Source organism: Emydura macquarii, unplaced genomic scaffold (assembly GCF_026122565.2).
Source record: "Emydura macquarii macquarii isolate MOO-44397 ecotype Brisbane River unplaced genomic scaffold, CSIRO-AGI_Emac_v2 contig_2422, whole genome shotgun sequence".
NCBI lineage: Eukaryota > Metazoa > Chordata > Testudines > Chelidae > Emydura > Emydura macquarii.
This window is the reverse complement of record NW_027132559.1, coordinates 22,194,566-22,207,824: the sequence shown is the minus strand read 5'-3', so window position 1 is coordinate 22,207,824 and position 13,259 is coordinate 22,194,566. Positions and strand designations below refer to the sequence as shown.

The window sequence follows — 13,259 nt, the reverse complement described above, 5'->3', positions numbered from 1 at the left end:
ACTGCTATACAAATGTACCTATGCCGGGATGCAGGCTCAGGCTTCTGTCTTTGGAAACAAAGAAATGGGAGAGAAATTGGGGGCCCTCAGTATCCAAAATGATATATATTTTTACATTTATCCTCCCCGACTCTCACTTTTATAGAATGTACCAGAGTTACATGTTATCCCCTTTTTATTTATAAATTTTAAACCACTCTTTTTTTAGGGATGAGAATATATTACAACCAATCTTGTATTATGTTAAGGTTTCTTTTTGTTTCAATAATTGACTGGTAAATTGCTCCAGTCTAAAGCATCAGCCTGCTTATTGAAAATCAGCCCTCGAAAATGATATTGCCTTTATTGATACTACTGAGATATGACACTGGAAATATAAAAACAAAATGTTCAGTGACTAATCCAATCAACAATTTTATTTCTCTGTAAATTCAGTAGAATATATTCTGTTAATGCCACACAATATATTAAAATCAATTTAACGCCCCCAAATGAAATCCCTATATGTACCCCAAAATTAAAATTACTATATAGTAGGCTATTTCTTTATTTTTGTCTTATTTCTCTTTGGGGACTTAAACACATCACAATAGTCCTTATTATTTCTATAAATGAACTCAGGAATAGTGATTTGAGCACGAGCTGTAGGGAACAAATTGACATTCTTAAATAAGACGCAACAAAGCTAGGAAACGTACAGAAGCTGCTGCATATTAATTTTAAAAAATTAAACAATCACTATTGCCAAATTTAGTATCAGCTATCTCTGCTTCCCTGCAATTTTCTAAAACCAGCCTACCAGCTAATTAAAGGAAATGCTTTCACTTTAGACCATCCTAAGCCTTGACAAAAGCTTGCTTTCTGCTCCTCAGGTTTCCTATATATGGTTTTAGCCTCAAGATGAGGACCCGCTCACTATACCCCAACCCATCCCCCATTTCCTGCCTGCATTCATTAAATGCTGATTTGAAATTGGCACACACTTTTCTGATACAAAAGTACTACTGTTTTCCAGGCACCATTAAAGCGGTGCATTACTATCTGTTAAACACCCTTCATTTATAAGGCTTCCCTATTTAATGTTAGGTGTCTTGATTCCTCCAATAGGATTCTTAAATACCTGAGTATGTTTAATTAAAGAAATAGTCAAGCTAATCCTAGCCAAGAAATCTCAGCCTTGTTTGCACATTGGAGAGTGCATTCTTCAAAGCCGGTATCTGTAATTTGCAAGTGATTAAGAACACTGGAATATGTGACGTGATTTCAGTGTATTACTTTTCTGTCTCCCATGCATGTGTTTCATCATCACACTACTCATGAGAGACTGAAGCTACTTCTGATGTCATACAGTTGAGTAACAGGGGTGATCTCAGTGAAATCATCTGTACATAGGTACAGTATCATATATTCCGTTTTTAATGTCAATAGTATAGGAGTTTTGTTCTTTCCTGCAGTACGGTCTACCTCCTGGTCGCTGGCTACCTAAGTGTGAACTATTCTATGTCTCACCCAACCACTAAGGACATTTTCACTTGCCCTAGAAAACAGCTTGAAATGATGTAAGGGATGGGGGTGTCACAAAGTTTTAACCTACCATTTGGTCTAGTCCACCCCATTGTGACTGGCTTCCTTGCTAATGGTTCATATAGCAAGAAGTATTAGCATCTTCTTCTGCAAGGGCACTCAAGAGCCACCTGCTACAAAATTCCAAAAATTAATTCTGACATAACCCACACTCCTTCCTCTCGGACCAAACACATCCGTCCTGCAGAGCTACCTGCCTCTCTTAGCTCAAGGAACTAGACTACTCTCGCTATTGCTCTCAGCTGACCTCCTGAGTTGCCTATAATTCTTATGTAACGGTTTAAATTAAAAGCATGTGTTGTATGGTTTCTAGGTAGCCCATTTAGAGTAGATCGGAGAAGTAATATCAAGGGAAGTCCTTATGATCAGCATTACAGTAGACATGAAGCAAACTGATAATAATGGGATGCTGAACAGCCAACATTATTGGAATGGCCCTTAACACTTGAGACCTGAACACAGACTGCAAATAAGAGTTGAATAATTCCACACTCCACCAACAGAATTCCAGAGGACTTCACCATTTCTTTTTGCTTCCTTTTTCCAAAGTGAACTTGAACAATACATTTTCCCTTCCTTAAATTGGGGAAATATCAGCAATGCTAGACACAAAGGGCTAGGTCCACAAAGGGAGATAGGTGTTGCAATTTCTAACTGCCGTGCCACCCAGTGACATTCACAGCCACAGATTCAGTGTCCAGGCTCCAATGCATTGTGTGGGAAGAGTTAGGCACCTATGAAAGGGATTCACAGAAGCCAGCAAGCTGGGCATGAAGATGCCTAAACTAGCCAGGAATGTGGGAGATCTCTTTTCAAATCATGCTCTGGAGCAGGGACTGAATCCAGGGTCTGCCACTTCCTCGGAGAATGCCCTCATCATCAGGCTGTTGGGTATTCAAGGCCGAGTCTCTTAATCTCTCCTGTTGAAGCTGTTCCACTTTGTATAAATAATTAAATATTAATTGGGCTAGAGAGATTGGCTCTATTGCCCCAGTAGTTAGGGGAACTCTCCTGGGATGTGGGAAAGTCAGGTTCAAGTCACTGCTCCATTGAATAATTATTTATACAAAGTGGAACAGTTTAAAAGGGAGAAATTGAAAAGACTCACTGCAAAATACCCACTAACCTGGTGGTTAGGGCACACATTTGGGATCTGGGTTCAAATCCCTGTCCCAAAGCAGGCAGGATGTGAATTCAGACAGGGAAGTGCTCTAACCACTGGACTCTTGGGTATAATGGGATATACACAGCCAAACCTCCCCCCAAAGTCTTGTACCCAGCTGTCTTTTGTGGGGGGTTAAGCCATGCTCAGAGCATGCCTACCAGATTGGGTTCTGCAGGTGAGACAGAAAAGGGAACACCTAGTTTGAGAATCCTGCCATAGCTTACGAATGAGCTAGGCACCGAATGATCCAGCAGTGTCTAGATTTAGATGGTCTTGCACATGCCCACCAGTGGAAATTTAGGCATGTAGGAGACTTTATTGGCAGAAACGTAGGCACCCCTAGGGTTAGGCAGCAAGAGAGAGAAGGTTTTGTGAACCTTCTATGGCACCTAAATGTTGGAGAAAGGTGCCTAAAGAGGTATTTAGGTCCCTAAGTCCCTTTGTGGATGTCACTCAAAGTGCTATGCTGATTGGCAATGCAGAAACTTAATGGAGCTGAGAGCCAGATGCAAATTAAAAGCTATGAACTAGATTCATTTATGTCGGCTTCTTAGTCAGCATAGTCCCATTTCTGCATCTGCCACTCAGGATGTTATGCTTAAGTTGTGCTATCCATGTGTAGCCTCCCCGGTGAAGGGCAGTTGTGGAAACAGCTCCTGCCCTGATTTAGGGATGCATCCTCCTTGGCTTGTTAGGGACTGCTGGTCCAGGAAGGTGGAATTTGCACCATCCTCTACCACCCAGGCTGAATCTAGCTGAAGACCACTGACTTAATGGGACTATTCATGTGCTTAAAGTTAGGCACATGCTTAAATACCTTGCTGACTCAGGGCCTTAATGCATTGATGAACCACCATATGGAGTCGTAAAGGTCTTTTTCATGACAGATGACAGATACATGTTGTTAAAATCATTTGATACCAGAAAAAACGGAGGCATGAAGAAATTGAGGGTGAAATTCTGGCCTGTTGAAATCAATGGGCAATTTATCAATTTATCATGACTTCAGCAGGGCTAGTATTTTACCCTGTGACTTCTCCAAGATAACGGACCAAGTTGATGTTTCAACTTCAGGATTAGAGCCTAGAACTGTTTCCCCAGCCCAGTCAGCTTCACCTCAGTCCCTGGAAAAATCATGGAGTCGGTCCTCAAGGAATCCATTTTGAAGTACTTGGAGGAGATGAAGGTGATCAGGAACAATCAGCATGAATTCACCAAGTCATGCCTGACCAATCTGATTGCTTTCTGTGATGAGATGACTGACTCTGTGTATACAGGGAAAGCGGTGGATGTGCTATACCTAGACTTTAGCAAAGCTTTTGATATGGTCTCCCACAGTATCCTCACCAGCAAATTAAAGAAGCATGGGTTGGATGAATGGATTATAAGGTGAATAGAAAGCTGGCTAGATCATCGGGCTCTGTGGGTAGTAATCAATGGCTCAATGTCTAGTTGGCAGCTAATATCAAGCAGAATGCCCCAGGGGTCAGTCCTGGGGACAGTTTTGGTCAACATCTTCATTAATGATCTGGAGAATGGGGTGGATTGCACCCTTAGCAAGTTAGCAAATGCCAGTAAGCTGAAGGGAATGGTAGATGCTCTGAAGGGTAGGGATAGGATTCAGAGTGACCTTGACAAATTGGAGGATTGGGCCAAAAGAAAATCTGATGAGGTTCAACAAGGACAAGTGCAGAGTCCTGTACTTAGGATGGAAGAATCCCTTGCACTACTACAAACTGGGGACTGACTGGCTAGGCAGCAGTCCTCCAGAAAAGGACCTGGGGGTTACTGTGAACAAAAAAACAATAAGCTGGTTATGAGCCAAGAGTGTGCCCTTGTTGCCAAGAATTCTGTTGCTAACAGAATATTGGGCTGCATTAGTAGGAGAATTGCCAGCAGATTAAGGTAAGTAATTATTCCCTCTATTCTGCACTGGTGAGGCTACATTTGGAGTATTTGTCCAATTTTAGGGCCCCCCACTACATAAAGGTTGTGGAAAAATTGGAAAGAGTCCAGCGGAGGGCAACAAAAATTATTAGGGAGCTGGAGCACATGACTTATGAGGAGAGGCTGAAGGAACTAGGCTTGTTTAGTCTGCAGAAAAGAAGAGTGAGGGGGGGATTTGATAGCAGCCTTCAACAACCTGAAGTGGGGTTCCAGGGAGGATGGGGCTCGGCTGTTCACTGTGGTGACAGATGACAGAACAAGGAGCAATGGTCTCAAATCTTAGTGTGGGAGGTCTAGGCTGGATAGTAGGAAAATGTTTTTCACTAGGAGGGTGGTGAAGCACTGGAATGGGATACCTAGGGAGGTGGTGGAATCTCCATCCTTAGAGGTTTTTAAGGCCCAGCTTGACAAAGCCCTGGCTGGGATGATTTAGTTGGTGGTCCTGATTTGAATAGGGGGTTGGACTAGATGACCTCCTGAGATCCCTTCCAACCCTAATCTTCTATGATTCTATGAACCCTGTGCTCTACCGATCAGCTCCAACACCCTCATTTTATATAGTCTTTTTGCTGTATTAAAATGTGAGTTTTCACCTCTGATCATCTACAGTCCTGTCTGGTGAAGCGCTCTCAGTTTGCTGCATTTCACGAGGGTTATTGAAGAAAGTCTATTTCTGAACCTCGTACTCTTCAGAGCTTTACTTTTTATCTTTTATTTGGAGTATTACAAAAACTGGGTTGTTTTCTTCCTTTTCATTTGAAAATGTATTGTTTTCATTTAAATAATGAAATTCCTCTTTTATGCAAGGATTCTTTTCTCCGCTGGCGCATAAACTCAGATATCCACATAAAAGACTGCTTCTCTGTTTATGTGATTGATTGAAATGCAGAGTGTGATGGCAACATGGTTAAAAATAGAAAGGCAATCAGTGTGACTGGGCATGAAATACATTCATATACAAGTGGAACATCTCCCCATTGAATGCTGAAGAGCTCTTTCTCTGGGCCCAGAGGATTTACATCACATTAGTTAGTCACTGGTATGGATATCTTCTCCTGCAGCTTGGGAATTTGGAAAATTATAAATAGAATTAACTCTAACCGCAAACTGAGTCAGCACAATACAGGAGTTACTTTACTTCCGAATGCAATAATAACTAGATGAGATTTATGGTCTGAGCATACATAGATATGTTCCTGGGGCACTAATGTAATCTTATCATACATTAATTTATAAGTTTACAGTTCTATATCAAAACTGTTTCTCGCTAAAGAAAGAAATCAGATTTGCTTTCCCCTTGAGGAGTCATAGCGACTGATGAAGTGTGGAATCTGAAGTTAAAGTTTTCATCAAAGATTTCTGGTTTTGTATTAGAATGCAATATAGTTCCTCCGAAAGCATCACAAATTGTAGACCACACAGGAGGCAGTGTTCCCTCAGGAGCTATTTAGCACCATGAGAACAGGCATGACAAAGGTTGGCTAGAGACATTGCAAATCCAACCAATCCTGAGTTTACAAAATATTTTGTACCACTCTTTGAGCAGGCGAAATATAAGTTTTTGGCACCCTCATTGACCTATCTCAGGCAGTTCTAATGTGCTCATCACTGTAGGAGCTAATGGAACAACTGGAAACAAATGCGTTCACAGTGCACGTGGGGAGAGAATTGGAATTAGAAATCCTGAATAAACTAAAGTCAATGACAAAACTCTACTGACTTCAATGGAGCCAGGATTTCATCCCGTCCTTTCTTCCTCCATTTCTAACTCTCTGGAGAGAGACCATGCCAGAGAAAAAGAGAGAGAGCGTATGTGTGTGAGAGAGAGAGCTGATCCTAATTTCCAACTCTCTAATTAATAAACACCACAAAATCTGGTCTCTAGCATTCATATTCAAAGACTGTGTCCATTTAGCAAAGGGAAAAGGTGAAAAAATGCATTAAATATAATCCTAGGAGTCCTGGCATTTGATCTTACTTTTCCTTTTCAGACTGAGACCCTGTCTACACTTACCTCCAGGATTCGGCGGCAGTTGACGGGAGTTACGCAAGCTACGCAAAAAACTTGCGTAACTCCTGTCGACTTCTCTGCTCCTCTTCAGCGTGCCGTCTTCACTGCACTGCGCCACTTGCGAAGGTGGTCTTAGTAAGTCGATTTCTGGATCGACTGAGCGGGTCTTCACTGACCGCTCAATCGATCCAGAGAAATCGATCTGACGGTGGCAACTTTACCTCCATCAGTGTAACCGTAACCTGAGTTTATATTTCATGTGGAAATATTCTCAGAGTACTGCAATAAATGCTGTTGTTTTGGTGCAGTTATTCAGAAAACATTGAAGGTTTCTGGCTCAGAACTGCTCACTAAGAAATATTCTGCCAGTGGGCTTTGATATACACCAGCAGAGGCTTCTTCCTATTTCTACCATCAGATCAAAGTCTAAACACAGAAAGAGATTCCAAACTATATTGTTACCAGTTTTCACCTGCAGTAGGAATGTAGTAGAATAAAGCTTTTCCTTGGCCTCTGGGTAATTAATGTTAATGATAGAACTGCATATTAATAACCCAAATTTCTGCTGTTTGTTAACTGCTATAGAAAACTTTGTCTATACTCATGTTGAGATACCTTTCTTTGAATCACAGCAGGGATGAGAGAGAGAAATAACAGAGATTTCTGTAGGACTGGAAACAAAAATAAACTCAATGGCTCACTAGTGAAATTTTTCTTTTTCATCTTTAACATAACCATTGAAACTTATAATAAAAGTAGTTTTGACAGTGGGATAGGTCTGTACTCCACTGAATTAAAGAGAGAAAGAAGTATATGGAAAATCATATCTGTTTAGAGGTAATTTCAAAAGAACTCAAGCGTCTTAGGAGTACAGTGTTGCAACTTTTAACAAGTGTCACTAACTTTCAAGGGGCTTTGTGCTGCTAAATCTCTCAAGCACTTTTGACCATCTCCCATTAATATGTTAGCCGTATGCATTTAGATGCATATACACCATTCAAGCAGAATAACCACAGAGAATTTAAAAACAGGAGAAATTCAGTGATTTTGCTTAGATGAAAAAAAAGTAAATAAAAATAGTGTTCCCTCTTACTTTCTCTGCTGTCTCTTACCGTTGGCTCAGGGCTAGGGTATGGGATGGAGCCCTAGTAAGTGGGTTTTCTAGGGTGGCACCATTTCTGGGAAGAGCATATTTTAAGCTCCTCCTCCTTCCTCTGGTTTGCTCAGAGTTTAGTTCCAATTTTAGGCTGAAGTGGTAACAGTATTGGCAGCAGCAGCTTTTCAGCTGCCTCAATCCTCCTCCCATCCACCATCTTAAGGTTGGTCCATTTGAGGGTGCTGATGAGCTGTAATTAAATTTCTCTCTCTTCTCTGATCAGCTGGGGGCTGAGGGAGGGGTACTCTAAGGAGAGGAAGCAGTGCTTGGTTAAACAGCTTCTCATTTTTAATTCTCCATTTTCTTCTCTTAATTCCCAGCCTCAGAGCCCAACTTGAAGGTACGTTCCAGGTTAAAACAGAAGGTGACAGAAAGGAGAAGCAGCCCCTTACTCAGGCGGAAGGATGGAAATGTCAATTCATTCAAGAAGAGATTGTTTGAGGTGACAGGTAATTAAAGATTGGAAAGATTCTGTCTATACTACTGCTTAGAAGACCTGAAAAATAGTTTACTGGAAACATAATTGTGTATTGAACAAAGGTATGGAAAGAGAGTCCTCTGTCAGAAAAGAAGCCATAGTTAAGGTACATTTGTATACAATAACTCACTTTATTCACTTATTAGAAGGGCACTGTCAACTTAAAAAACACATTTTTTTTTACATATAATAGTAAGTACAAAACCAAGTAATTCCTAGGATTGTTAGAATAAAAAGACACTAAAAGGAAGAAGAATCTCTATTTTTCCTCTTTGTTTCCTCTGTGGGTTGGCAGCACTTTGAGGACAGTCCGTCTCACTGGTTCATTGCCGGTCTCTTGCATCACTCTCTTGTACTGCTCTGTGGAGAATGTACAAGCTCTTCCCTCGGCTGTGTAAGAGGGTGTTTAGTAATAGCAGCAGCAAAGCTGAAATGTAACCTGCAGAGGTGGCTGGGTGTACAGAATGGAAGAGGAAGAACAGAGGCAAGATGACAACCAAAACACAGCAAGGGAACAGAAAAACCCATATAATGCTTTAAAGGGATAAAAAGTGCTATTTAAATACTAACATATACTATGTAAAGATTGCACTATCAGAAAAATAGATTAAAGATACTTAATATAAACAACATTCTAGTCCCTTTAATTTGAACAGGAAATGAATGAATACCTCTCATCATACTCCAGCCCAAACAGGGAATGCTAAACCCAAATTAATCTCTTCAGGAGAAAGCAGACCTTTAGGAATGTAGAAAATGAACAGTACACAGATTTTAACAAATCTGAGCAGTAGTTTAACAAGCTTGCAGACAGCTCTGAAGCCAGCACCAGTTAAGGCCCAGATTGAGGAAAGGACTTAAGCACATGCTTAAATCATATTAGCTTCAACGGGACTTGGGCACATATGTAAATAATGTCCTGAATAAGAGTGTTCTCCCAAACCAAAACAAGATAGAGCATTAGTTGTAACACTGTAGGTATGTGTGTTTGCTTGTTCTCTGGCTCTTCTAGCCAAGAAGAGTGGAGCAGGATAACAGTATTCTCATCAATGCCTGGGTAATAGACACAGATTTAACTTACTCTGTAATTGCTTGACTAAAGACTATGCAAAAAATGCTCAGTCGTGAACACACACGATCAATCATCCATTAAGTCAAGATCTCCTGGTGCAACCTGAAGTAACCAGCTGCAGCTCTCCCCATTCTGACATGCCAGCTGCATGCACTCAGAGCTAGTGATGGAGAAGCATCCGGCAAGCAGCAGCTGAGAGTCCTGGAGAGTATGCTTTACTGAGATTTTGGCTCTCAGCAGCAGCCCCTGGTGAAGGGAGACAGGCAATACAGTGGCAGCCACTGGTGCTCAGTTGCCAGAGGATGCTTCTGGAGACTGAGTGGCCTTGATAGGACTTTTGAAGCGTAGGGACCCACAAACCATATGAATCTCTCTGGAGAGGAATTTGTGTGTCTGTATACAGCTGTTCTGAAGTAATTGAAATTCCACCTGCTTTTTGGCTTTGTGTGTTACCGAGATCTACTGTGTGAGAGGGCTTGTACTCTTTTTTTATAAAGGGAAAAGTACTGTACTTTTCAATAGCCCTCAATGGCAATATTCTGTCTGATGTATCTGCCAGCTTAGTTTCTACTGGGTGATGTGACAGCTTAGTTTCTTTTGGAATGAGCATGTTAGAAATTCAACCTAATTCTTTGGGATGTCTTTCTGTGAGTTAGGATTTCTCTGAAGTGAGAGATCTCCCAGGGTTTAAAGAAATGTGTGAACATTTGGGACAAGATGGGCAAGATCAGAAATATCATTGTGATGATTTTTCCAAACAGAGTGGAAGACACCTGATTCCTTGGAAGTGTTGCTTGGATTAACAATTTTGATGAGTGAGGTCTGATGTTTTCAAAAGAAAGAATTTGAAATGAGGGTAAAACCCTTCAAAATCTTTTTGAAATCATATGTTGGGCCACTCCTCCTGGTTCCCTTTATTTGAAAATGTCAGCCTTAATTGTTTTTGATTTTTAGAGCTCACCAACGTATTTTGTGACTTGAAGTATTTACAGACTTGTTTAAATATTCATTGGTGCATTTTCAGTCATAGCAGATGGTGCTGCTAGTAATTAGAAGAGATTTTTTTTAGCAGTTATAAAGGAAAAGTTTTGCACCTTGGGGAAAAAAGTTGCAGAGAGGAAAAAAGCTGCAAAGTGAAAAATTTTAGGTTAATTAAAATTGGTTTTGAATCCTTTCCATACAGTTGAACTAAGTAAATGTAGAGGCCAATTATCGTCAGATAATATACTTTTGCATATTATATGTGCTCATAAAGTGATTATATATGTGTAGCGTTCGTGTGCCATTATCACATATTTTATCTTGCAAAATTAGAGCTGAACTTTGCTTTGAATTGTCCCTTGTGCAAGCACATTGGAATCCAGACTCATGAATATGCAGACATAGAATGCTTTCAGGGCCTGGCTCATTAATCTGAATAGAACAGGAGGCTCTGTAATGTCTGGGCCTGATTCAGATATCACTTGCTCTTATTTGACACCAGTGCAGCACCATTGACTTCCATGGCATCACACCTGGTTTACATTTGTTTCAATAAGATGAGATTCAGGCCCTGTGTGTCTACAAGGCCACTTGGTTACTGCTCTGCTGGTTTTAGATAATATATATATATATATATATTATTATATATATATATATATATAAAACCAGCAGAGCTGTAACCAAGTAGATATATATATGCATCCATTAGGCAGGAAAGAGTTTAATTAAATCAGTGCATCTCACAGGTTTTACATCACCATGTAGATGTGACACAGTGTAAACAAATTAAGTTCTGTGTCCAGTAAGTGCAGTTTTCAGGACAGTGCTCCACAGTGTTTATTACAGACTGTGGGATTGTGAGATGGGTTCAAATGTAAAAAAAAACAAAAAACTTTCCTGTTCTTAATCTCCAGAGAACAGCTGAATACAGAACTTTATTGTGATCTGACCAGAATATTCCCAGTTAATTTCGCAAACATTGGTGTTAAGTGTAATTGCTGTATTTGTTGGGGATCTAAGGGTTGGCATCTTATGGCTTATTCTCTCTTCACTGACACTCTTAACATACATTTCTAGAGTGGCCCATTCCTTTGTGATGGGTATATTTGCAAGTGAGGTGCAAAGTAAAACATAAATGATTTTACTAAGAGAGCATTACCTATACTCATAGTTAAAGTACATGACAGAGCATCGGGACATTTCTATTCTAATCCTGACTCTGTCACTGATTTATTATCAGTAATTGCTTATATACATGAAAATATATTCCTGAGACACTTTTTCCACAGGTTGCCATTGACTTGATTGTGATTTTTTTCCATCACAACTTTGTAAATAGCTCCCCATTGTCTAACAACTGATCGAACATTTTCTGTTGAATTCTTCTTTTTTAAAGAAAATGGCTTTTTGACTACATTAAAATTGATGTAGAAAAACCCCCAATGATCATAAAATGTTCAGAAATTAAAAAGCGATATTTATCGGTCTGGGGTCTCTCTTTTTTTTAAAAAATTAAAGCCTGAAATATTTCTGAGCAAAAACATTTCCTGACCAGCCCTATATTATTAGTGTGTTGATGGGATAATGAATTGCAGAAATTTACTCTAGTTGGGAGTAAGAATGGGTCCTTAAAGCCACTAACAAAACTCTCATTTTCTTCAGTGACAAGAGGAGTAGGGAGCGAATAAATTGGCCCAAAAAGAGAGCAAAGAATTGGTGATAGCCATAAATTGATAGCTGGCCAATTAAAGAAATTCTTTAAATTACCTTAATTTTCTGAGAGTTTGTATGAACAACGTTCTATAAACTAAAGATTCTTATCTCTGCTAACACTAAACAATTCTAATTTTAGTTATTAATATTCTTTCCTTGTTCTGAACAAAAACTCTCATTGTCATCAATATAGGATTTATAACCGTTAGATGTGATGAAGACCCACTAGATCACCAAGTCCATTCTTTTACAAGTGCAGGATATCTTCCCATGATATACATCACTGATAGCAGATGTATCATTTCCTAAACTGATATTACCTTTCGTCTTAACCAAGACTCCTGGGAGTTTTTGCACCAAGCCCGAGTAAATTATAGCCCTCAAAATGCTATTTTAGGATTTTGTATGCTGCAAACATTCCCGCATACCTTGCTGACAGTCATGTATTGCAAATAGTATATTGGTTTTTATTGGTTACTCATGTAGTGGTTAGTTCACAACTGAATACTCCGGAGCCTTTCCCAAACAGCAAGGGAATGGCAGTAGGCCTCATGAATTGATTACATGTTTTCGTGACCTTTGCAAGTCTACTGTTTCTGTCATTTTGATCTCTCACAGAGGCAGAAGAGTAAGCAATAAAAAGTACTTCCTTTCCTTTTTCCTCATTAGGAGTTCTGTTTGTACATCTCTGCCTGCCACCAAGTAACTTGCCATCTTTGCAGAAAAGTCAAGTAATAAATTCCCCCTTTGTACAGAAGGAATCAAGAGGGGAAAAGAATGAGAATATTTATCTTTTTAGGGTTGGAAACAAATTGGGACTTAGAGAAAATCCTTAAGACAGTAAATACTCCATTCATACAGGAAAACTATTCTTCAACCAAAAAAAAAGACCATGCCATAAGCAATATATTGTGCATTATAATTGCAACTGGATTTCTGTGTTACTAATAAATTCATGTTTGCTTAATCTGTTTTTCAGAGTCGTCAGTTAGTAGCAGTTCCCCAGGAACAGGGCCCAGCTCACCAAGCAATGGCCCTACTGGAAGTGTGACAGAAAATGAAACCTCACTTTTGCCATCTAATTCTCAAGCTGAGGTAAGAATAATACACTGAGTCCCTTTATTGAGCAGATAATTGCTTAGCTTTTTAGAG

General features: G+C 39.8%; 1 protein-coding gene across 1 annotated transcript in view; it reads left to right on the top strand.

Annotated features, from left to right (window-relative positions):
• HDAC9 (histone deacetylase 9) overlaps positions 1-13,259 on the top strand; it is a 642,497-nt gene that overhangs the window by 395,085 nt on the left and 234,153 nt on the right. Inside the window, exons 9-10 of the mRNA XM_067562102.1 lie at positions 8,184-8,312; positions 13,087-13,202. Of these exons, the coding sequence (XP_067418203.1) occupies positions 8,184-8,312; positions 13,087-13,202 (245 nt within the window). The remainder of the gene's footprint in view (positions 1-8,183; positions 8,313-13,086; positions 13,203-13,259) is intronic.